The sequence below is a fragment of the Danio aesculapii genome, chromosome 6 (assembly GCF_903798145.1).
Source record: "Danio aesculapii chromosome 6, fDanAes4.1, whole genome shotgun sequence".
NCBI lineage: Eukaryota > Metazoa > Chordata > Actinopteri > Cypriniformes > Danionidae > Danio > Danio aesculapii.
The window spans coordinates 18,289,408-18,315,411 of NC_079440.1; the positions used below are offsets into that span (position 1 = coordinate 18,289,408).

The following is a 26,004-nucleotide window of genomic DNA, read 5'->3' on the forward strand; positions in this document are numbered from 1 at the left end:
TATATTTTGCACCATGTTCTGAGTTTAAACTGGACATGAGACGGTATCCGAATGATCAGCTGTGCTTACTCTCTGACTTATTTACCATTTTACACTGACCAAAGCCTCTGCAACTTTTTTATTATCTCACAGAATGTGAGATGATGGCCTACAACCTGCATATAAAACAAAAGTATTTTCATAGTTTGGCCCACTTGAATAGATATGCAAAATTATAACAGTTATTCTCTTCAGGTGTGCTTACACAACAAATAAGTGTAGGTTTGTAATATATATTTATATTTATACAATAGTTCTGTCTGGTTCTCGAATCTGATTGGTTGATAGCCAAGCGATATTCTGCAATATCAGAACTCATACAGCCTCCTCACCCTTCTGTATTACTTCGCCCATTTAGTGACAGCAGATCAATAAACTCACTACAGTTTGACAAATATGGCAGCTGTTGGACAACATAATGTACATTTGAGGCTTTTTTAGATATATATTATATAAAATATAGTTGTTTAGATTGGAACTATGCAGTTCATTCACAAGGATAGTGCCTGTATTTGAAATATTTATAATTTCAGAGATTTCAGCGTGTCTGCATCCATCAGCCTGTCATACTGAGCAGAGCAAAGACGGTTGACGTTCCACCACAAGATGGCGACAGAGACCGCATGATAAGCCCTTAGAGGAGAAAAACTCAGCGTAATTTCAAACTACACCTGATCAAAACATTATATAACAGTGACTTTCTAAGTCGATCTCTGTCTTTTGTATGTTGTAGTGCTGTATTTATACCATAGTCTGGTAGTGTTTGCTTTGCTTTGGCTTTTTCGAGGTTGATTACTGTGATATCCTGATTGCAACAGAAATACTGGGAAATATCTCAAGACTGATGGCATTTCATGCTGTTCAGCCTTACAATCTTAAAATGACAGCAAAATAACCTGTTTTGTTATCACTTTAGACATTACGCTAGAGAATCATTTAAATACTAGCTCTAAAGTGACATTTGTGAACTGGCAATAGTTTCTGCTGTTCTGATGTCAGCTGCAGACGTGAATGAGTGGCAGAAGAAAGAAGTTCCTCATACAAAAGGATTTTTAGACTCTTTGTGTTTGATTTTCTTTTTTTTAAATACATGATTATGCCATCAAACTGTTGTACAAATGCAATATCACACTCGTAGCAATGCGACATGGCTGTATATTGTCACTGGTGGGACAATAAGGCACTCAGCCTGCAGCCTCATGCCAAAGTACGCCTCCCACCAGTGCTGATATACAGCCTTATCGCGCTGCTACACATGTGATATTGCTCATATATTACAGACCTGTTTTACATGTATATAATATGTACTTGTCATTACTTGGTAATAAACTGGGTAATAACTGACACTATCACTATGCGCATGACATTTCCATTTACCCAGATTTGCATTTCTGTAGTTTACATGATGAAGATAATGGTAGTAAACAATAGTTTAAAAGCTACATTCATGTCACATCATAATAGCCATAATTACAAAATTCCAACTATTTTAAAGTGCACGCGACCACCCACAGCTTGTAAACTGAGATTTTCTGAGAACCATTGAGATTGAGAACCACATATTATGTTATAGAAATACACAATTCCAAGGCAACATCAATGCACAACTGAATTTAAATTCTGCATCACTTCCTGTCTTAGGAGGTGTTCTTCTGATAGAATTTTGAAGGCTGCATATATATGTGTACTTCACCGCATTCAAAATTTAATTGAATGCGGTATATGCACACAGACTTTTAATTTCAGTCAGTTTCCAGCTAATTGTCATCCCAGACAAAAATAACTGTGTTTAAGATCTGATTTCTTTAAAAAACAGCGATCTTCACTGCCTGGCTGATATACGATATAAAGACCAAAACAAGAAGCACTGCATTAAATTATATTTTTCCATGCCATGTCTTTAAAATTTGGAAATGAATTTCACCCCAGTATTTTCAATAGAATTACTGTGCTAACCTGCGACTGCATTTAAACGTTTTTTCATCTTTTTTTACGCTTTAACAATGAAATGGATGCTTAAGTCTATTTAACTGAATATATTGTAATTACAATACAACATTGATGCTGTAAAAGGAACCATATGAAATTGAAAATAGTCACATAAAGCATTCACTGGAAGTTCATCATTGGCTGAAAAACACTAGCTGTGCATATAGCCCATTGCGTTCCATTCCTGACACTTGAGCTAAAAAAATCGGCAAGCAAATAGTCCCTCAATGCTTTCTCTATTGTGTTGTACAGGGTTAAATTGTCTCAGATATCTGACTGAAATCAATTTTACGATAAAAATTAACAGATGATAAATAATATGTGGCTCACTTTATGCCCCATTTATTTTATTTTATAACCGCTACTAACACAAACGGGAACCTATTTTGAGCCTCATTCACACTACAAGCAACTCGCAGCCTCAAATTGTCACACGACCGTTCATTTCAACAGAGAGTGAAGCCGCCTTTTCACTGCACAAAACAAGCGACAGACCGGAAGTCGTTCATTTTCAATGGAGAGTAGTGTGGAGTTCCGATCATCTCCGTATGTGGAAAATTCAGATCTGATTTGAGCTGTGGATATGTTGAAATATTTGAACTCCTGCAACTAGACCATATGTGACCTGCCGACCGAATGTGCTGTATTCCAGTGTTGTCCAATCTGTGTCAGATCTGTGCGCACGAGATAAGAAATAGTCATTTTTTTAGTTATTTTTGGAAACAGAAAAAAGTCTACATTAAAAAAAGCATTTCTATTCATAAATGAGTAATAAAAAAAAAAACTCTCCACATTCCCTTCAAAATCTTTTGCGGTCTATGAGTTTCTAGTATTCATTTATTCATTCATTCAACCATGGTGAATGCACGGAGAATAAAGGCTCTTTTTGCACTCCTTTTCCCGGACACTGCAAAAATCAGCTTCTCTCCCATGGTGCACCATAAAACTGAAAATTCTGTGTGACTGCCATAAGGGGGAGTATTCCAACAGTTGTGTCTAATGTTGTGTGCAGTTGAAAAGCGGCTTGAGCGACTTGCGACGACCTCCATCTACGCCAGTGACAGCGACCTTTGGCGATCGTGTGGGCATGTCGAGCAACGCGACAAAGTTGAGAATCCTTTAACTTTATGCAAATAAAGAGCAAATTTCTTGAGCGGCAGCCAATAGGAGCAGCAGTAGAGCTCACGTAATCCTCTCTCAGCTTGCTCAGAGGCCAGTTGGATTCATGCTGTATAAACCTACACAGACCTGCGTTTGAAGCAGTTTGCCACCCAGAGCGACAGTCAGCTACAAAGTCGTTGCTAGTGTGAATGAGGCATTAGGCCTGTCATAATAATCAACATATTGGCTCATCATGGAATACATGGACATAACCTCAATCAATTTTGCCTTATATAAAAAATCTCTGTTGGGGGAGTCAGTGAGTGGCAACCCTTTTAGAAACAATGCTCACTAACAGCTGAAGAAAAGGTGAATTTTCCTGCTAACTACTGACGGTTTGGAAGAAGCTGTCCATGAGCTCTGTTTCAAAGCTGCAATTCAATATCATAGTGACAATGCAAAATGGCGCACTTTCACAAATAACGTTAAAGCTATTTCACAGCAACCATCACCAGTGTCGATTTTTATATCAAGACACCTTAATAACCTTAACGATGAGAAGTCTGTCCTAATTTGCATTATTATTCCAACATAGGCGCATTCTGAAAACGTAGCCCTATATACATTTCTGGAGATTGCGAATTATGTAGCCAGAAGTACGTATGACTGCATTTCGTCTTTAAAACAAATGCTAGGGGGTGATATGATGCCGTTTCTTTCCACGCTTACCAGCTGACCGCTTACCTCCGTGTGGACAGCTTTTCCGCCGTTACCTGTTTGCCCAGTAACTTGACGCATTTAGAATTTAGTCGCAGAGCAGAGTTGAACATAAGGACTGGGTCTGACCCTAACAATACAAGGCGGTATGACGCCATATGGACAGCTTTCCCGCTGTTAGCAGTTTGCCCAGTAGCTTGCTATGTCCGTCGGAGGACTTGAGACGCAGAGAGGAGTTGACCATGACAACAGGGTTCAAGTCTGGCAAAGAACGGTTCCAGGAAGTGGGTAAGACAAAAACAGAATGCCAAAAAATGTAATAATCAAGTAAATAACAGGGTGAGAATGTGGTAAAATCTGAAAAAAATCATGCGAGGGCTTTTCTTTTTCTTGATTGCTTTTTAAAACTAATGGTTGGGTTTAGGAAAGTGGGTGGGCGGGTCAATCTGTGCTTTTGAAAACACAGTTTTGGGAAGGAGGAGGGTGGGTCAGCCAGACAGTCAGTCAGTCGACAGCTGCCTCTGGTGGATTTGCGCAAGAACAGCAGGTGCGAATGGCACTCTCGAGAGAAATTTGAGATCTCAAAAAGTGTACATAGCAGCCTCTAGTGGATTGTGAAAACAAAAACTGCAAAAAAACATAGCTCCTGGGACAAATTTGACGCTCTCCAGAAATGTATGTAGTGGTACTCTTTCAAAATAAGCCTGGGTTGTATTTTTCTGTTGTATTATCATTATACAAGGACATAAATTGATTTTTAATGACAATAATATTGCTAATCACAATCATTTCTGTGAGATATCGTACAAGAATTATTATTTATCATGACAAGCCTATGCCTAGCAGCGAGGTAATAAGTCAGCTGCCTAAGCTTTCAGACACAGCCCTAGTCAAAAGACATAAACAGCTCATAGCAGAACAAGGCATGCTGTCACATACAAATTACAGCAATTAAAAGATGACAAGAAGGCAGCTAAACTTGTATTTCAAAACTTTTCAGGTCTTAAAAATAGAGTTGGAATGTAAATAAACACCAAAAATGTATAAAATCGATTCTATTTTTAGATGAAACTGTTGTGTGAGCACCCCTAAAGCAAAATATAACTGCAGAAGCTGAGAACATGTGTAACAGGACGTATTCAAGCTCTACTTTTGACAAATATAATCCATTGGGCTCTATTGACATTGTTATTGCATTGTTTGTAGTCACGTCCTAACAGGTTTCTCAGGATCTTTACTCATCATTAGCTTGTAAACAAAAATGGCTAACATCATGAGGTGCTAGTCCAACACATTTATGTACGGAATAGCACAAACACACAAGATTTGGCGTATAACAAAATGGACATTACAACAATTCCTCAATCAAAAACTGATATCACACATGTCCTGCTGTTGATAGTATGACCGACACTCCCTGTCAGCACAAAAAGTGCAGAAAAGCACACAGCTGGCTCTAGGTGAGAGCATACATTCAATCTTTTCATCTTCAGACTACACATATTCCATTACCTCATTATGCAAAACAGTTCCTTCTACCATTTCCGAATAACATAAATTTGAATACTGATGCAGAGGTAAAGTGCATGATCTGCTAATGTAAGTCCATGTCCACACACCTTAGCTGTGCTCTGAGTTTGTTTGTAGACACAGAATCCATTACAAGTGCTGAGAGCTCATTGAGGGCCTGAATTCTGCAAATCCAAACCAAAGGTCACTTTAATGAGACTCAGGATTGTTTGTTTGATATGTCCTCCGCTTGGAAACTAACTAGGTTGATGTTTATGTCTGTCAGTCATCTATATATATTTTTTGAAGTCGGAATTAGCATGATTGCTGTGTGGTTGAGCTAATCTGATTTTGTTTGAAGTTTTAGTTGTATATTCGTGGCGGATCACTGGTGCCAGTGAGCGATGGGAATCATGCCCTGACTGTTGAGTGAGCACAGGCGGGCATCACTGCTGTGCCAGAAGTGCACTCCGATTGGCCTTCATCTTCTCTAGTCTCTTCGTGAGGTGGCTGTTGCTTGCTTCCAGCTCATCGATTCGGTCAAGTGCAGACCTCAACTGAAAAAATAATAAACACACCAGGGACTTAATTAAAAAAATTCAGTGGCTTTGTAAATATATAATTTAATACAATACCAATTTGTTCATTTATTCCATTTAAAATCATTTAAGTTATTTACACTGCTTAAAAATTCTGAATCAAATTGTAGTAAAGAAGTAAATGTTATAATATTTTACATTTTAAATGCATACATACACACACACACACACACACTGGCCACTTTTTTTAGGTACACCTGTCCAACTGCTCGTTAACACAAATTTCTGATCAGCAAATCACATGGCAGCAATTTCTATGCATTTAGGCGTGTAGACATGGTTACGACGATCTGCTGCAGTTCGAACCGAGCATCAGAATGGGGGAAAAATTTAAGTGACTTTGAATGTGGCATGGTTGTTGGTGCCAGATGGGCTGGTCTGAGTATTTCAGAAACTGCTGATCTACTGGGATTTTCACGCACAACCATCTCTAGGGTTTATAGAGAATGGTCCGAAAAAGAGAAAATATCCAGTGAGCGGCAGTTCTGTAGGCACAAATGCTTTGTTGATGCCAGAGGTCAGTGGAGAATGGCCAGACTGGTTCCAGCTGATAGAAAGGCAACAGAGTATAAGGTAGAAATGCAGAAGAGCATCTCTGAACACACGACACATCTAACCTTAAGGCAGATGGGCTACAGCAGCAGAAGACCACACTGGGTGCGACTCCTATCAGCTAAGAACAGGAAACTGAGGCTACAATACGCACAGGCTCACCAAAATTGGACAAAAGAAGATTGGAAAAACATTGCCTGGTCTGATGAGTCTCGATTTCTGCTGTGACATTCGAATGGTAGGGTCAAAATTTGGCATCAACACCATGAAAGCATGGATCCATCCTGCCTTGTATCAACAGTTCAGGCTGGTGGTGGTGGTGGTGTAATGGTGTGGGGGATATTTTCTTGGCACACTTTGGGTTCATTATTACCAATTGAGCATCATGTCAGCGCCACAGCCTACCTGAGTATTGTTGCTGACCATGTCCCTTTATGACCACAGTGTACCCAACTTCTGATGGCTACTTCCAGCAGGATAACGCGCCATGTCATAAAGCGCGAATCATCTCAGACTGGTTTCTTGAACATGACAATTCACTGTTCACTGTACACCTTTGGGATGTCATGGATTGCATCATGGATGTGCAGCTAACATATCTGCAGCAACTGTGTGATGCCATAATGTCAATATGGACCAAAATCTCAGGAATATTTCCAGTGCCTTGTTGAATCTATGCCACAAACGATTAAGGCAGTTCTGAAGACAAAAGGGGGTCCAACCTGGTACTAGTAAGGTGTACCTAATAAATAGCTTTTAAATATAAATAACAATACTTCCTAAATTTTAAATAAATATCTTAACACAGTAACATTAGTAGTCATTTAACATTAGTAGTCCTAACAAAATGTAGCAATTTTTAAAAATAAATTATGTAATTATTTGTATTAATATTTTGGTAACACTTTATTTTGGTGGTCTATTTGAGTATTAGTAGACCGTCTGCTTAATATCTGTTGATACGGCTCATTCAGCAGACATTTAACTGACTATAAGAAACTTTGCAAGTACATGTCAACTTACACTAACCTTAATCCTAACCCCAACCTAACAGTCTACTTATAATCTAATGAGAATTAGTTGCAATGTAACTTAAATTAAACAAACGGACCATCAAAATATAGTGCGACCAATGTTTTTTATCTTAGTCTGAATGTGATAAATAAAATAGTGTAAAAACAATTTTAACACAGAAATTAACCTATTTTTATATTTACAAAGAAACTAAATTACTGAAGCAAAAATATTACAGAGTATAAAATAATGCTAAAGATGTAATTTTCTTGTTTTTGGACAAAAATATGGTTTTAATTTTAACATGTTTACATATTAACCTAATATTTAAGAAAACATGAAAACACTGAACATCTTTGTTTGACCCATTGATATTTTCAAATAAATAATTTAGAATTTTTCCTCAGATCCACTTTCAGGTCTGTTAAATTTAATTAGGTATTTTTGTTGATTTCACAGCATTAACATTTACTCAGTATTTCTAAGTGTAAGTACATTTCATCCAAAACACAGTACATCATAGAGTACACAGGGTACATCATAGTTTATAGAGGTTTTTTTTTCTGTCATACAGTACCTCCCTCTGTAACTTCCGCTTCTCCACTTTTAGTTCATCTTCCACCTTCTCCGCAGCCTCAGCTGATGTCTTATATCGGCCCACCTGACCCTCCAGCCGAATGATCTGCCACATGACAGAGATTACAAGTTCAGCATCAAATACTGTCAGATCATTTCCTGTGGAACAAGCTATACCACAGTTGAAACAACATTAGCAGTGCAAAACGGGAGATCTAACTTAAAAAGAGAACTTAATTAACTACTGATGATGAAACTGCATGTAAGACCATGATTCTGAGTTGCCTCTGGACATGAAGTCTTAATTTTATACATGACTTACATTTTGTTCAAGTGCTGTGACTTCTTGTTCAGATTTGACTAGCTTGAATTTCAGGTCACTGATCTGCCTGTTAGCATCTCCTGTAGAAAGACAAAATATTTCCTTAGGTTTTTTTATTAAATGCAGAGCCGGCAAGGCATAAGTAGACTAAGCTCCTGTGGGCAGCAGGAAATAACTTTGATTTTATTTTGTTTTTTTATATTTTATTTTTAATGTATTTTATTCTAATGAATAATGGTGATTATACAAAATGCAATATTCACTGAAAAAAAAAAAAATTTTATGTTAACGGGCTGCTGCAAGATACAATATGACTGACTGACTTAACTGTATTTGACTGAAGAAGCAGTGGCACTGCAGCAAAACACTCAATAATTTAGCAAAATAGGACATAGGACAACTTCATTAAGCAAGAATGTTAATGTTTGACTAAAAGGTCTTTGCAATCATAGCATATTATAATAGAACAATATACTATTTAGCTGGTTTAGATTGGTAGAAATTTTTGTCTTATATGTTGAACTTCTTTATTGGATTTAAATTTCTATAATGAAATAAGGTTATGTTTCATAAACTTGGTATGATAATAAAAAACTAGTTTCTGTTTTATTTAAATTTGGTACTGAAAACAGCTTAACAATACTTATTACATGGCCAAGTACTTTGAATCATCTTGACAGTGAATATATATATATATATATATATATATATATATATATATATATATATATATATATATATATATATATATATATATATATTTATATATATATAGTTGAGGTCAGCCCCTTTGAATTTTTTTTTCTTTTTTAAATATTTCCCAAATGATGTTTAACAGAGCAAGTAAATTTTCACAGTATGTCTGATAATATTTTTCTTCTGGAGAAAGTCTTATTTGTTTTATTTCGCCTAGAATAAAAGCAGTTTTAAATTTTTTAAAAACCATTTTAAGGTCAAAATTATTAGCCTCTTTAAGCTATAATTTTTTTCCGGTAATCTACAGAACAAACCATCGTTATACAATAACTTGTCTAATTACCCTAACTTGCGTAGTTAACCTAATTAACCTAGTTAAGCCTTTAAATGTCACTTTAAGCTGTATAGAAGGGTCTTGAAAAATATCTAGTCAAATATTATTTACTGTCATCATGGTAACGATAAAATAAATCTAAGTTATTAGAAATTAGTTATTAAAACTATTGTTAAGAAATATGTTGAAAAAATCTTCTCTCCAATAAACAAAAAATGGGGGAAAAAAATAAACAAACAGGGGGGCTAATAATTCAGGGTGGCTAATAATTCTGACTTCAACTGTATATATATATATATATATATATATATATATATATATATATATATATATATATATATATATATATATATATATATATATTATAAAAGTGTAATTTTTCTTAGACTTTTTTCATATCCAAATTTATATGTTTTAGCTTTCAAAACCTCTGTTCTTGACTATTTGGTGCCATAACTAAATAATATTAGTAATAATAAATAATAATAAAAAACTAATAATAATAATAATAAGTAGGCTAGTGTAGGCTGCATTCAGCATTTCATTCATTCATTCATTTTCTTTTTGGCTTCGTCCCTTTATTAATCAGGGGTCGCCACAGCGGAATGAGCCGACAACTTATCCAGCATATATTTTATGCAGCGGATGCCCTTCCAGCCGCAACCCAACATTGGGAAACATCCATACACACTCTTTCACACATATCCACTACGGCCAATTTAGCATATTCAATTCACCTATAGCGCATGTCTTTGGACTGTGGGGGAAACTGGAGCACCCGGAGGAAACCCACGGCAACACGTGGGGAGAACATTCAAACTCCACACAGAAATGCCAACTGACCCAGCCGGGGCTCAAACCAGTGACCTTCTTGCTATGAGGCAACAGTGCTACACACTGCACCACCGTGATGCCCCCTCATTTCATTCAGCTTTACTTTTAAGAGCTAGTAAATCATTACATCATTATCAATATTTGGTAATATTTTTTTTGTAATAAGTGCAATAAAGCACTTGAAGGCATTTGTTTTTGTAGAATAAAGGCTTTCAGTTGTATACAAAAACATTGAGGTTTTAGAACAAGATTTTAGATTTATAGTGTGTGAATAAGCAAAGATTGGCAATTATTTGCAATTTGCTTGTACAAAATATATAATACTGCCTCCAAATATAATTCAATAATTAGGCCCTCAAATATAATTCTGAGGTCCCCTGAAGGCTTGGGTCAGCCCTGATTAAACAAAAAACATCACTCTGTAATTACGACTTCGTCACCTCAGAATTATAAGGTTCTGACATTTTTGTCCAAAACTAGTTATTGACATTCTTATTAAATAACAACTTATTTACATTATAGGATGTTTTTTTATAAGTTGTTTACATTTTAAGACTATTTATTTAAAAAACAAATGTTACACACATACTGTTTCTGTTTGCTATAAGGAATGCAAAAACTTTGAAGCTCAATATCTCAAAATCATTCAGAACGCATAGAATCTTATAATTCCAATGTGATGAATTGGCTTTTAATCAAGACTTATTGGGACTGGAATGTAAAGGTGTCTCTTACTCTGCAGATCTAGGATATGAGGGTCCAGACCATTTTGTAGGTCATCCTCATCCGCGCTTCCCGTTTCTTCTGTGCCATTTTTCTGTTTCTGCTCTGCATTAGCTTTAAGCTTCCGCACCTGAATGTGCAAGCACAGTTCAGTGATGCTAAAATGTTTTTATGGCTAGCATAACAGGTATTTTATAAGAGGCTTTCCCACGATGTCCATTGCATACAATTAAAAACACATGAACAGCATGAAACGAGAAAACTGACCTGGTCAAGCAAGCTCTCTCTTTCTTCCATGAGCTTCCTCAATCTGATCTCTAAAGGATACAACAACAACAAAAACACACACAGCATATCAAACTCAGAATCAGAGACAGAATCAGACATTGTAACATACACAATGAGGCAATGTACTGTATATTTTATAACACAAACTATACAAATCTGGGTTGTCAATTTAAAGATTTTAATGTATTGCAATGAATTTTATTCAGCTATTAATATTTGCAAATAAATTGTTGTAAAATAGTTTGCATACTGTATTGATTATGAATGCTTAAGGCATAGTTCACCCAAAACACAAACAAAGATATTTAAAAAAAAAGCTGAATATTTGTAATCATAGACTTACTTCTATTGTAGGAATAAAACAAATACTATGTAAGTCAATGGTTACAGGTTTTCAGCTTTCTTTAAATTTTCTTCTTTCAATATATAAAAAAGAAACTCAAACATGTTTGAAACCACTTGAGGGTGAGTAAATAGAGAGTAAATTGTCAGTTTTGGGTGAACTATCCCTTTAAGAAAACAAAACGCTACGGTTACTAAAGTAACCCTTCGTTCCCCGAGGGGGGGAACGGAAATGCTATGTGGAAACTTCCACTATGGGGATTTCGTCAGAATCCAATCATCTGAAAGAGTATAAAAACGGGCCAATGAAATGCCAATGAGTTGGCAGCGTCAGCGTGCACAGCTGGCGTCAATGACAATCAGTCATGCTATAAAGACGCAGCCAGTGCCATGCTCGACATCCTTTTCTAGCTGAAGAGACTTTCACGCTCAACAGCTAAGGGACAATCGTTGTGGCGAAGGAACATAGCATTTCCGTTCCCCCCCTCGGGGAACGAAGGGTTACTTTAGTAACCGTAGCGTTCCCCTTCGGATGGGGAACTCCAATGCTATGTGGAAACTTCCACTATGGGGAAATCTATGGAAAACGCCACAACGAAAGAACCTTACTGCGTCCCTGGCGAAGGGTGTGCCACGCAGTAGAGCGAGCGCACCTACAACGCCCCGAGACACAGTCTTCCAACGTGTCCCCTGGCCCTCACTTACCTGTTCAGAACAGTTATGTTTTTCGGGGAGTCGCAATAACCCAGTAAAATAGGTTTTGATACGACAGTACGTTGGGAAAGCGTTCAGTCCCGATAGGGAGGACGCTGCGGAGCTCACCTGTTACCCAGAGGGGAGACCTGGTGACAACCTATGGACTAGCCCAGAGATGGGGAGTCCTTGCATAAGGATGGTTACCGGGGAGGGAAGACACGAGCCTGCCCTAGAAGGGGGGACTATACCGTGGCTGAGTGAACGTATGGGATCGCCAGCGAGGATCACACATAGCAGGCACCTATACCCAGAACGCGGGCTGACCAGCGGGCATGCCGACAACGTAACGGGCCAACACCTGACTCCTCCGCTGAGTCAGGTGCTGGGGGCCTCGGAGGAACTCTGCAGGGTTCGCCAAAGAATGGGGAACTAAACTGACAAAGCTGAAAAAGCGCACGTATCTCCGGGTTAGGGAGAGTGGCGCAGCAAGCGTGTTTCGACACCTCAACCGAATCGTTTCCTCAATCACCAAGGGTTGCCTAATACCCTTGAGGAAACCGGCTCCACTCGCAGATTGTAACCTTGCAAATGTATTGGGTGTCACCCAACCCGTAGCTCTGTCAGAGAGGCGCCGCGTGCTAACGCCCAGGAGGATGCGATGCTCCGTAGTGGAGTGCGCTCTCACCCCCGGGGGACACGGCTCACCCTGGCCCAAAGGCGAGGGAGATGGCATCCACTATCCCGTGGGCCAACCTCTGTTTAGATACGGCACTTCCCATCTGCCGACCACTGTAATGGACAAAGAGCTGGTCAGAGGATCTAAGGCTCTGAGTGTGGTCCACATATATTCGCAAAGTGCGAACAGGACACAACAATGAAAGGGCTGGGTCTGCCTCCTCCGCGGGCAGCGCTTGCAGGCTCACTACCTGATTCTTAAACGGCCTGGTAGGAACCTTGGGCACATAGCCGGGCCGGGGTCTCAGGACAACGTGAGAGTAGGCCGGCCCGAATTCTAGGCACGAGTCACTGACCGAAAATGCCTCCAGGTACCTAACCGATGCCAACACGACCAGCAGAGCTGTCTTCAAGGACAGAAATCTCAAGGATACTGAGTCGAGTGGTTCGAAGGGATCCCCACGTAGGCTCGTAGCACTACCGCGAGATCTCAAGAGGGTATGAGAGGGGGGCGGGGTGGAAACATCCGCCTAGCACCTCTGAGGAGCTGGATGATGAGGTTATGCCTCCCCACGGTGCCGCCATCCACGCACCATGATGAGCGGAGATGGTGGCCACGTAAACCCTCAGTGTGGAGCGCGACAGCCTTCGCTCCACCTGTCCTGAAGGAAAGAAAGCACAACACTGATCTGGCAAGATCGGGGGTCTTCTCGGCGAGAAGCGCACCACTCAGTGAATAGACTCCACTCCAGGGCGTAGGCATGCCTCGTAGAGGGTGCACTAGGCTGAGTGATGGTATTAACCACCGCCACCGGTAGGTTACCTAAGTCTTCCTCGTCGCGTCTTATGGACCCCACGTGGAGGTTCCACAGAACTAAGCGAGGGTGCCAGATGGTGCCCTGTCCCTGAGAGAGTAGGTCCTCTCTCAAAGGGACTCGCCAGGGGGGGCATCGCGAGGAGGGAGAGTTCTGATATCCAGGTCCGGTTGGGCCAGGGGCGCAACTAGCAAGACCTGCCCCTCGTCCTCCCTGACCTTGCACAGAAACTGCGCGAGTAGGCTCACTGGGGGGAGTGCATACTTACGCATGACTCGGGGTGGAGTCGCCATTCTCCCGGGGAAGGAGCTGCCGTGAGAGCCTGTTGGCCGCACGGTTGAGCCCATCCGGGGAGTGAATAGCAAGCAGCGACTTCAGCCGCGTATGACTCCAGAGGAGCAGACGGCGAGCGAGCTGAGACATGCAGCAGGAGCGTATACCCCCCATCCGGATGGAATACGCTACCGCGGCCATGCTGTCCGTCCTGACCAGCACGTGTTGCCCCCTCAGCACCGGTAAAAAGCGGCGCAGAGCGAGAAACACTGCCAACAGCTCTAGGCAGTTGATATGCCAATGCAGCTGGGTTCCCCTCCACAGGTCGCAGCAGCATGCCCGCTACACACGGCCCCCCCACCCCATACTGGAGGCATCTGCCGAAACGACAGCCTGCCTGGACGCCTGACCTAGGGGCACACTGGCCTGTAGGAAGGAGGGGTCCTTTCCAGGGGGTGCGGGTGCGGTGACACAGCGCAGTGACAGTCACTCGGTGTGGGCCCGCGTGCCATGCGCGTCTGGGGACCCGATCGTGAAGCCAATGCTGTAGTGGTCTCATATGGAGCAATCCGAGCGGCGTGGCCGCGGCTACGGATGCCATATGCCCCAGGAGCCTCTGAAATAATTTCAGGGGGACCACTTTTTTTTCCTGTCGAACTCTCTCAGACAGTTCAGCATTACCTCGGCGCGCTCTCGTGAGAGGCGCGCCTCCATAGTGATCGAGTCCAGCTCCAACCCGAGAAAGGAGATGCTCTGCACAGGGGCGAGCTTGCTCTTTTCTCGGTTGACCTGAAACCCCAACGGGCGGAGGTGCCGGAGCACCTTGTCTCTGTGCATAATCAATTGCTCCCGAGAGTGGGCTAAAAATCAGCCAGTCATCGAAATAATTGAGCGTGCGGATGCCGGCGAGCCGAAGGGGCGTGAGGGCACCCCCCGCGAGCTTGGTGAAAACTCGCGGAGACAGAGAGAGCCCGAAGGGGAGGACCTTGTATTGCCACGCTCGACCTTCAAACGCAAACCGCAGAAACTGCCGGTGGCGTGGAAGTGTGGAGATATGAAAATACGCGTCCTTCAGATCTATTGCTGCAAACCAATCCTGAGGACGAACGCATCGCGTGATGCGCATCTGCGTAAGCATTCCGAAGCGCAGCCTGTGAAGGCAGCGGTTCAAAATGTGCAGATATAGGATTAGCCATAGCCCACCGCTTTTTTTTTTTTTTTTTTTGGGGCACGATGAAGTGCGGGCTGTAAAACCCGCGCTCCATCTCGGCTGGAGGGCCGGCTCGATTGCATCCTTTGCCAGGAGGACAGCAATCTCCTCTCGCAAGACAGGGGCGGACGCAGGACTGACCCTGGTCGCCCGTGAACCTGGGAGGCCGTTTAGCGAACTGAATCGCATAGCCGAGTCTGGTCGTATGGATGAGCCATTGCGATGGGCTGGCCCGCGCTAACCAGGCAGGCAGAGCCCCCGCAAATGGTCCCACCCGCACGATCGCTGACGTGCCAGCGGCGGGGCAGCGTGGAGTGAGTGGTCTCATCCGGGGAGCGCTGGGGTCCCACAGGAGAGCAGGAGAGGAGATGTTCTCGTCTCGCACTCAAACTCCAGGAGAGGGGCTGGGAGTGGAGAGAAAGGAGACCGTTCTCTCGTGCTCCATGAGCCATTGGCGAAATGCACCGATCCTGCGAGCTGGAAGGCATAGCGTCCCAGACTGGCAGTGTTCGGGCTGTCACATCCGGAGGAGGGGAAAAGTGCTCTTTCACTGAGGATTTTGATGGCGTTTTTTTTTTTTTTTTTTACGCCTTTAAATAACGTGCCCCGCCCTCCAGCGGGGAAAGAGCAAATTCCCTCCTCCCCAGATGGCCCGCCTCAGGGACGCTTCGCGGTCCGTTTTACCGAACTTAGCGGCGCCCTGGGCGGGGGACGCTGGTTGCCGGCGCGATGCTCGGCGCAGTCGCGTGGCCGGAGGCGCAGGCGGGGGCGGCGAAGCAAAGCTGCGAGCGGGCGTCCTCGGCGAAAAAGCAGTGGATGTGGATGGCTCGGCGGGGGGGGCGGTCATACAATCCCGTCGATAGAGACCTCGCCCATCGCCTCCGACTGCTCTATCACCGGCGTGAATTCCTGGGCGAATTCACCGCCAGTGTCGCCGAACAGGCCAGCCTGGGATATGGGTGAGTTAAGAAAGCGAACTTTGTCAACGTCACGCACATCACCAGGTTTAGCCTGAGGTGGCATTCCTGGATCACGGATGTGATCATCGTCCTTCCCAGGGCACACACAGCCGACTTTTTTTTTTTTTTTTTTTGTAAGAGCATAGTCGGTTGCGGTGCGGAGCGCATGCTCAGTCCTGGGTCAGAACCATCCTCGCGCAGCCGGGCCAGCGCCTGCGCTTGGTAGCGCTGGTAGGTGGCCATAGCGTGCATGGTGAGGGGGAAGGCGCACGCAGCACACTGCGTGAGCCTACTGTGCCCACCCAGGAAGAAGGGGATGGGGAGGCTTAGAAGGTCTCGTCTTCATCCTCCACATCACACCCCTCTAATCGGTCCGGCCGCGCAGCTGGGGGATAAACCATCTCCAGAGCCACGGCCGAAGCAGCCTGGGGAAGTACAGCCGCAAAGTCTGCTTCTGGATTCGACGCCGCGCTCAAAGTCCCGGAGGGAGCGAGCGGGTTCGAATCCTCGTCAGACCTTGACAGCCCAACCTCCAAGGATGGTGAGGATGGAAGCGCACGCAGATCGGGCAGGAAAAAAGTGCCCTCAGGACAGCGTGAGTTTACTGTGCACTTCCGGGAAGAAGGGGACGGGAGGCTTTGAAGGTCTTGCCTCCTTATATCCTCCACATACACCCATCTAGTCGGTCCGGCCGCGGGGCTGGGGGATAAACCATCACCAGACCCACGGCCGAAGCAGCCCGAGAAAGCACGGCCATCACGTCTGCTTTTTAGATGCTAACGCCGCGCTCTCCACCCCGGAGGGAGGGAGCGAGCGGGCTCGCATCCTCATCAGACAATGACAGCCCATCCTCCGATGCAGCGATAGACATCTGACCCCCGGTGTCATCAGGTGAGAGAGCGACCATCCAAGGACGGAGCGCTTCTCTTCACCTGAAGCTTGGATGGAGCGCGTGGAGGAGCGAGAGGTCCACGGCCCGGGGGCGGCGGATTTACTCTCACTGAAACCCTCAGATCTGCCCGAGTGCCAACCGCAGTGCGGGGGACAACTGGGGTGGGTGGCTCTTTTGCAAGAGCGAGCCGCGATCTTAACTGCGCAACAGACATGACATCAGTGATGGCATGCACTGCCCGCGAGCACCGCATTAACATGCTGGACCCCCAGACATGAAACGCTGTGCTCGTGCCCATCATCCGGGGATAGGAAACCACCGCATCCAGAAACGCACGGTCGGAGTGACGTCTTGAAAAAGACACGCTGCACGACCGTGTTGCTCTTTTAGGAAAGCTTTTTTTCTATATACAAACCGCTCTTGGAGGACCGGACCCAAAGGACGCCAGGCAAGGGAGAAATACCCAGCTCGACCATCTGCCACTGCGTATACGCGCTCTGGACCGGGAGAAGCTGCTTCTCGATCTCTCTCTGTAGACACAGGTTGGAGATACCCTCAAAGACTCTCTGAGAAGCTTCGTGAAAGGCTCTGAAAGCGAAAGGATGTCAAGCATGGCACTGGCTGCGTCTTTATAGCATGACTGATTGTCATTGACGCCAGCTGTGCACGCTGACGCTGCCAACTCATTGGCATTTCATTGGCCCGTTTTTATACTCTTTCAGATGATTGGATTCTGACGAAATCCCCATAGTGGAAGTTTCCACATAGCATTGGAGTTCCCCATCCGAAGGGGAACCATCATTATTATTATCCAAAGCCATCTTTGGAATGTTTGTTTAAAGCTTTATAAGTCTTGTCTGTTAAATTAATAATTTACCTTTTAATAAGTTTACCTTTTCCCCAACAATACTGTTATAAATTAATAAACACAATTTTGAGTACATCTTAACACAAAATTCATTTTCAATATGATTATAAGACAATTTTGTTATTTTTATTTAAAGCAGTATTTGTCTTGTCTTTTAAAAAGATCCTTTTTTTCTGCAATATTGATTCTATTAAATGATCTTCAATTGTTTTTAGCAATATTGCTACATTAAATTTTATAATAAGATAATTTTTTATTATTTATGCTTTATAATGAATTCAAAAATCTGTTTTTTTAATTAATGTTTTAAATAAGATATTTGTAAAATATTATGTATGAAATGTGAATATGGTGTGACAACAACAACAAAAATAACAATAGTTGATATTTATTACTATGTATAATATATAGGCGTCATAGTGGCGTAGTAGGTAGCATGATCGCATCCCAGCAAGATGGTCGCAGGTTCGAGCCTCGGCTGGGTCAGTTGGCATTTCTGTGTGGAGTTTGCATGTTTTCCCTGTGTTTGCGTGGGTTTCCACAGGGTGCTCCGGTTTCATGCGGTACAGGTGAATTGGGTAAGTTAAATTGTTTGTAGTGTATGTGTGTGAATGAGTGTCTATGGATGTTTCCCAGTGATGGGTTGCAGCTGGAAAGGCATCCGCTGCGTAAAACATATGCTGTATAAGCGGTTCATTCCACTGTGGTGACCCCTGATTAATAAAGGGACTAAGCTGAAAAGAAAATGAATGAAAGAAAGATAATATATATTAATAGGAATGTCGTTTGTACAAGGTTTTTTTTTTTTTTGCCTTGCTTTTTATTTAATGTGACATTTAAAGTTACAGGACCATTGAACATGAAAAATGCATCTTCTTCCAAAGTTAAACACTTACAATTTTCCATGCAGTTGAATATTTACAAATATAACAGTGTATCCATGTCTCTATAAAGGAAATGAATGGAGCTTTTTTTGTTACGGAACATAGACGGCAGTTTTTGCATGTCTTAATTTAATTTAACATTACATCATCAGGACTATAAATTGTCATTGGAGAAAAAAAAGCAAAAGGAAACTATCATTAACTTATTTTTAAAAAAAGCCTGCAAAATCATAACACAATGCAGTCGAAGATCGTCTTAATCCTAAGCTTTTTCTTAAAGTTTCTCTTTTTTTCTTTTTCTACACTCAGTCCTCTCACAGCAGCTGCTGTTTCTTTTTGCACATCAGTGTTATGCACTTTCACATCGTCCAGTAAAAGAGCAGCATCCAATGCAATGGCTTCCTCACAACTATCGAGAAAGAAATCTGTGCCCTTGTGCTCCACAGGCATGTTAAATGTGTCCTCCACACACTGTATCTGTGTCTCTTGCTGGTCCCTGGGCTGTTTGCAATTGTCTCCTGTGGTATTAAAGATATCCATTTTGTTAGAGTCGGTCAGTTCAAACATGAGGCTTTAAGAGGTTTACATGGTATCATTGATTTTTGAGCAATAATGTCATCTGCTTGATTGAATACTGTAATTTCAGGTCTCAGTATTAGATGTAAGTGGTTATAATGCCACATTTTTTGTAGCTTTTGTACTTGAATCAATTTGCATCATCCTCTGGAATGTTCTGATTTTAAGTTCTTCAACTTAACTTCAACATCAGCTTTAAACATTTTAAGCAGTTAAATACGCAGCCAGTAAAACTGAGAGTTCTAGAAATCTTGCACATACAGTATATTAACTTGATTTTCAGGAACTTTTTTTTACATTTATGCCTAGGCTTTATTTGCTTCTTGTGTAGAAGTGTAAAAAAAGTATTGTTGTATTTAAGCACTGCACTTGCAAAATCCTGGAAGGACTGACTGATTGTTTACTGTAGGCTACCATCGCTGATTCATCTGTACCATTGTATTGAGATTTTGTTGGCTAAAAATTATGTTGAGTTTAACTTGTTGATTACTCTCCTTTGTTTTTTTTTCACAGTTACTCTGCTAACTGATCCATTACACTGTCTTATCCTCAGCTTGGCCAGCCTGATCTCACGAGGAAACGTAAGTTCTTTACGTTTTGTCAGTTTAGTGGATAATTCGTACGAAAATATACGATTTTTAAAAATGAGGTGTGTCAACTAACCCCACCCCTAACCCCAACCGTCATTGGGTGATGAGCAAATTGTACTAAATTGTACGAATTAGATCGTACGAATTCATAAAAATTAACCACTAAATCAAAAAGTTACGAATTGCCATGCGATTGTGTTGACTTGGCCTAATATGTCACACACACACTGGAATGACACTATGGGCCCTATCTTACACCCGGCGCAAAAAGGCGCAAGACGTGTTTGGCCGATTTGTTGCTATTTTCAGACTAAGTTGAGTTTATTCATGACAATTTGCTTTTGTATAATGTTATTATTATTAGCAGTATTATTTATTAAATGCATATTTATATTTGCTTTAATAAAAACAAGTTTCAATTTGTCCACCTGTTGTATGCATAACCATATGGGGCATAAGAATAGGACATATGTTTGGATATAACTCAGTTTTTTTACCACACTTCGTTAATATTATTTATGTATTCATTTGCTGTAAATTAGAACTGAATTAAGAAATAATTTTGAAACAAATCTTTGCGCTTAACAAACAAAATTAAAAATGTAGCTAATGGATGTCTTTAGTTGAGTGTGTACAACACTGTTTCCTTATAGGCAACATGAAATTAAAGAAGAAAGTAAAGAGGCCGAAAGGAGGAGGCTCATTCTTTATTCTCGCTGCAGATGGTCTGTTTAACTGTTTTCTCGCTAGTAAAGCATTCAGGTTTTCCTCTTACAAAGTCCGCCATGTAAATAGCAAATGCACCACGGTGCGATGCAACAGACTCTTAAAGGGAATGGGAAATGAGACTTTAGGACTTTACATTTTTGAGAGATGAGGTTTAATGCACGTTATGCTCAAAAGACACCCATAACTCATTAAGCGAATAAGCACAACCCTGTTAGACCATGCGCCACAGCGCAAAACATATTTTTCCGTCCCTAAAATAGCAAAAGTGAATTCGAACACGCCCTTGATGCTTTTGCACCATGCACTTTAGACTCTGCGCCTAGATCGTTAAAATAGAGACCTAAAACAGCATCCACCTACCTGGATCCACCAATGTTCTCTAATCTCGGACTGAGATTACAGTATGTGCAGTTAGAGAGCTCTGCCTTAAACATTATTGTGATTGAGATGAGATGCGTGGAAATACCTTTTGATTAGATACAAAAAGGATCCAAAAACCAATTATAGTTCCATTAAAGCAGTAAGAATAATTTGATTGCTTTTGTTTAGGGTAATAACAGAGATGATCTTAATTTAATTAACTGCTGATTAGTGGAGAGAGAAGCCAACAGAGACAACAAAGACTGATGTTATTTTTGTTGACAACTGTGCTGGTTTTAATTGTAAAATTTAAATGGTTTTAATGGTAATTGTGGAGGAAACTGTTCCAATCTTCTGTGATATTTTTTTTTTCAGCAGGCAGAAAATGGAATACATCAAGCAGCAGGACAAAAATACACCACACATGTCAAATGCCTTGTTTATCTGATTTTAAATAGCTCTTTTTTGAATAGGTGGTTCTATTATTGTTTTTGTTTTGTTTTATAATTTAGTGGAATAGTAATAGTTAGTTAGAATTTAGTTTAAATGTTTAATCCTCATATATTTTTCAGCACAGTCCAGTGTTATGGCCATCCCGTGGATTGTTCATGTTTAATGTACATGGGCTGTGAACCTTGTATTTAAAAAAAAGTGTCTATTTTATTTTAGTTTAGTTTTCAGAGAAGATGTATTTTTGATTAATTGAGTTTAACTTTGGATTTAAATTTTCTCTAAAGAATTTAATAGATTTGCTTATCTTGACTTGCAGCATATTAAAAAAAAGAAAGAAAAGAAAAAGGAAATATACGGCAAAAAAACTAATCAAATCACACAATAAAACTACATTTAAGCAAATAAATCAGGTACAGCAGCAGGTTTGTTTATATACTGAGATAGAACCATGTCTTACCTAACATGCTGTCTCCACTTGACAAGTCCTGATTCAATCGAGAGGCTGTTTCAGCATCAACATGCCTATCAATAGCCCCGTCTGCTACTTCCCCATTGGCCGTCACCTCGGATCCCATCACGATGCCATTTTTCTGTCCAAAAAGGTCATCTTATGTCAGAATGACAATTGATTCCATTACATTATGACCATTTGAAGTCAAAATAATGTTGCTAAACATAATGACTTCTATATCCTGGTAGTGATTGCCAGTGTATCCTCTTTTTCTCTACCTTGAGAGCATCCCTAAGCCGGCAAACCTCGTCTCTGAGTGTCTCCCGTTCATCATGGAAAATGTCTGAATATTCCTTCTGCCTCTCTAAAGCCTTAACTCAGCGATGCACAAAAGTGAACAATCAAGGAAAGAAGAAGAGAATAGAAGTAAAGGAAAGACATACTGTTAGGAAAAATGAACTCTTTAACGGGTTTATAGGTTAATACTTAAGGCGCATTTGGGTTACTAAAGTCTGCGTGAACCAGAATTTACTGAGACTTTTACTTCACTATGTTTATGCACTGAAATTGAATATTGAGTGGGCATGGAGCTTTCTTTCTGCACATCATTCCCTCATAGCAAACTAACAGTAACAAGAAAAGTAAAGTTCGTAGACAAACTTTATGCTGGCTTGAGAAAGCCTAGTCTGAATGTTTGAAGTAGTTTCAAAGTTTAAATAACTGAAGTAGTTTTGAAGAAGTTTGAAACAGTTGGCAGAGATAGATAACTACAGATATGTTTCTAGTATGGATTTGAATGTTTCTTGCTAGGCAGTTGACAGAAGATTCTAAGTGGTTGCTAAGATGTTGCTAAATGGTTGCTATGGTGTTATGAATGGTTGCTAAGGCTTGCTAGGGTGTTCTGAGTGGTTGCTAAGGTGTTGGTAGGCGGTTGCTATGGTATTCTGAGTGCTTTTTTGAGTGCTTAGGGTGTTTTGAGTGGTTACTAAGGCGTTGCTAGGCAGTTGCTAGGTTGTCCTAGGTGGTTGCTAAGGTGTTGTAAAGCAGTTGCTAAGGTGTTTTGAGTGGTTGCTACACGGTTGCTAGGGTGTTCTAGGTGGTTGCTAAGGCATTGTTAGGATGTTCTACGTGGTTGCTAAGGTGTTACTAGGTGGTTGCTAAGGTGTTCTGAGTGGTTGCTAGGTGGTTGTTAAGGTAGTGCTAGGTGATTGCTATGGTGTTCTTGGTTGTTGCCAAGGTGTTGCTTGGTGTTTGCTAGAGTGGTCTGAGTGGTTGCTAAGGCTTTGCTAGGTGGTTGCTAAGGGATTGCTAGGGTGTCCTAGGTGGTTGCTAAGGTGTTGTAAGGCGGTTGCTAAGGTGTTCTGAGTGGTTGCTAGGTGGTTGCTAAGGTGTTGCTAGGTGGTTGCTAAGGTGTTCTAAGTAGTTGCTGGGCAGTTGCTAACATAAATTAGCATGGTTCTAGTATGAATTAGTATGTTGCTAACATAAATTAGCATGTTGTTAGCATGGTTTTAGTATGAATTAGTATGTTGCCAAAATAAATTAGCATGTTGTTAGCATGGTTCTAGTTTGAATTAGCATGTTGCTAACATAAATTACCATGTTAGCATGGTTCTAGTATGAATTAGCATGTTGCTAGCATGAATTAGCATGTTTCTAGTATGAATAAGCATGTTGCTAGCATGTTTTTAGTATAAACTAGCATGTTGTTAGCATGAATTAGCATGTTGCTAGTATGTTAGTATGCTTGTTAGCAGGGGCATTGCTAGACATAAAGCTCTACTGGGGTACAGCTCCCCCTCCCAAAAAGGTATTAGGTCACAAAGTTTGGTCTAATGTTAAGTCAATGGGCTTTTTCCGAATTTTCCGGGTCAGTTCGGAAAACCGTAAGTCGGATCAGTTGGAAAAGATATAGCAATTTAATTCAGTATAGTTTGGAGGCTTAGAGTTAGTTTGGTGATTGTAGTATATGCACATTCTAGGAGAAGATGCATTCTTAAAATAGTCTAGGAAGAAGAAGACGTAGTTTATGTAGTATAACAGTATGTTGACTTTCTCAAGCCACCATAAAAAGAATATTGTGGCAGAAACTGGCAAACTTACACAACGCCAAAGCAAATGATCAGACTTTGATGAATTTAATGAATGCATGAATGAATTGTACACAACGATGTGCGCTAGCAAAATAAAAATTGTAAATTTAGATTTCACACGGACTTTAAGTGTTTTAATTTAAAGAGAGTGCTGTTGTCGTGTGGTATGGTTATTGAAAAAATGACCATGGAAAGAAATTGTACCAGGATCTTTTTATCTTTCCATTCCAATGTTTCTTGGAGGTCAGAGATCTCTCTAATATAGTCTGCATGCTTCCCACGAGACTGTTGGGCTTCCTGAGCCCATGAGGCCAAGAGGGCAAGCGGAGGAAAACAGACAGACAGGTAGAAGAATATTAAAAGGAAAATGTGAGAGAAGACAACAGAAAAACAGAATCTATTTATATCAACAAGACAAAGAGATCTTTCATCATTCACTGATGCTCCTTACCGTCAGCAGTTCTTCACTCTGCTTCAGCGTTTCCTTCATCTCCTCAAACTGGAACTTCAAGACATTGTGCGCATGACGTTCTCGCTCACACTCCTAAACATTACAATGAAAAACATTAATGATATATGTACAAAAAATATATGTGTTTCAATTTGCTGTATTTTAAACAACCCATGCTCATTCTGAAAACGTACCGCTAAATACATTTCTGGAGTGCACCAAATACATCCCAGGAGCTACGTTTTTTTTTTTGCAGTTTTTGTTTTCGCGAATCCACCAGAGACCGCTGTGTACGCTTTTTGAGATCTCAAATTTCTCTCATGAGTGCCATTCGCGCCTGCTGTTCTCGCATAAATTCACAAGAGGCCGCTGTCTGACTGACTGACTGACCAATCGACCGACCCACCCTCCTCCTTCCCTAAACCCAACCAATAGTGTTTTCAAAAGCACAGACTGACCCGCCCACCCACTTCCATAAACCAAACCGACAGTTTTAAAAAGCAATGCAGAATAAGAAAATCCCTCGCCTGATTTTTACCATGTTTTCAGATTTTACCACATTCTCACCCTGTTATTTACTTCTTTATTTAATTTTTTCGCTTCTGTTTTTGTCTTACCCACTTTCTGAGACTGCTCTTCACGGGACTCGAACCCTGTCGTCGTGGTCAACTCCTTTCTGAGTCTCAAGTCCGCCAACGTACATGGCGAGCTACTGGACAAACTGGTAACAGTGAGAAAGCCGTCCGTACGGAGAAAAGCAGTCAGCTGGTAAGCAAGAAAAGGAATGGCATCATATCGCCCCGTAGCATTTGTTTTAAAGACGAAATGCAGCCATACGTAGTTCTGGCTACATAATTTGCGATCTGCAGAAATGTATATAGGGCTACGTTTTCAAAATGAGCCTATGTTGATTTTAAAATACAGGCTCAGGTCCTGTTACCCATTGTATCTCATTTCCTATTTCCTATGCTACCTCTCGTCTTCCCCTGAAATGTGTAATGTTTGTGTATGGTCGGAGGGGTACAATTTCACTGCATTTAAAAGTGTAGGTGACAAATAAAGGCTTTTTTCATCATCACCATCATCATCATGGAAAATAAGTGACTGTAGTGATCTTTTTGTTAAAAAAAGCAAATGAGCAATTCCAGCATTATGGTTGTGACATTTTCAGTAAAAACTTAAAATATAAACACACAGAGAAAGTATATGTTAACATTATTTTGAAACATCTGTTTATATTTTCCAAATGAACTAACCACAGAATTATGGGATCAGAAAATTATCAATCTGTAAATTGTTTTATATTTTAAATGAGGAAAATAAACATGCGTCATGGATGTGACAAGTCTGCAAGTTCACAGTACACAACATTCTTTGTAGAAATTCTGTGAATT

The 26,004-nt window shown here is 41.2% G+C and overlaps 1 protein-coding gene across 3 annotated transcripts in view; it reads right to left on the minus strand.

Annotated features, from left to right (window-relative positions):
• Positions 1-13: 13 nt before the first annotated feature.
• Positions 14-26,004, minus strand: part of lrrfip1b (leucine rich repeat (in FLII) interacting protein 1b) — an 87,311-nt gene continuing 61,320 nt past the window's right edge. For all 3 annotated transcript variants that reach the window (XM_056459703.1, XM_056459702.1, XM_056459701.1), the window contains 9 exons: positions 24,611-24,703; positions 24,364-24,456; positions 22,345-22,437; positions 22,073-22,205; positions 11,273-11,322; positions 11,018-11,135; positions 8,419-8,498; positions 8,098-8,202; positions 14-5,912 (listed from right to left, as the gene is read on the minus strand). In XM_056459703.1, coding sequence (XP_056315678.1) covers positions 5,802-5,912; positions 8,098-8,202; positions 8,419-8,498; positions 11,018-11,135; positions 11,273-11,322; positions 22,073-22,205; positions 22,345-22,437; positions 24,364-24,456; positions 24,611-24,703 — 876 coding nt within the window. In that variant the 3' untranslated portion in view covers positions 14-5,801. The remainder of the gene's footprint in view (positions 5,913-8,097; positions 8,203-8,418; positions 8,499-11,017; positions 11,136-11,272; positions 11,323-22,072; positions 22,206-22,344; positions 22,438-24,363; positions 24,457-24,610; positions 24,704-26,004) is intronic.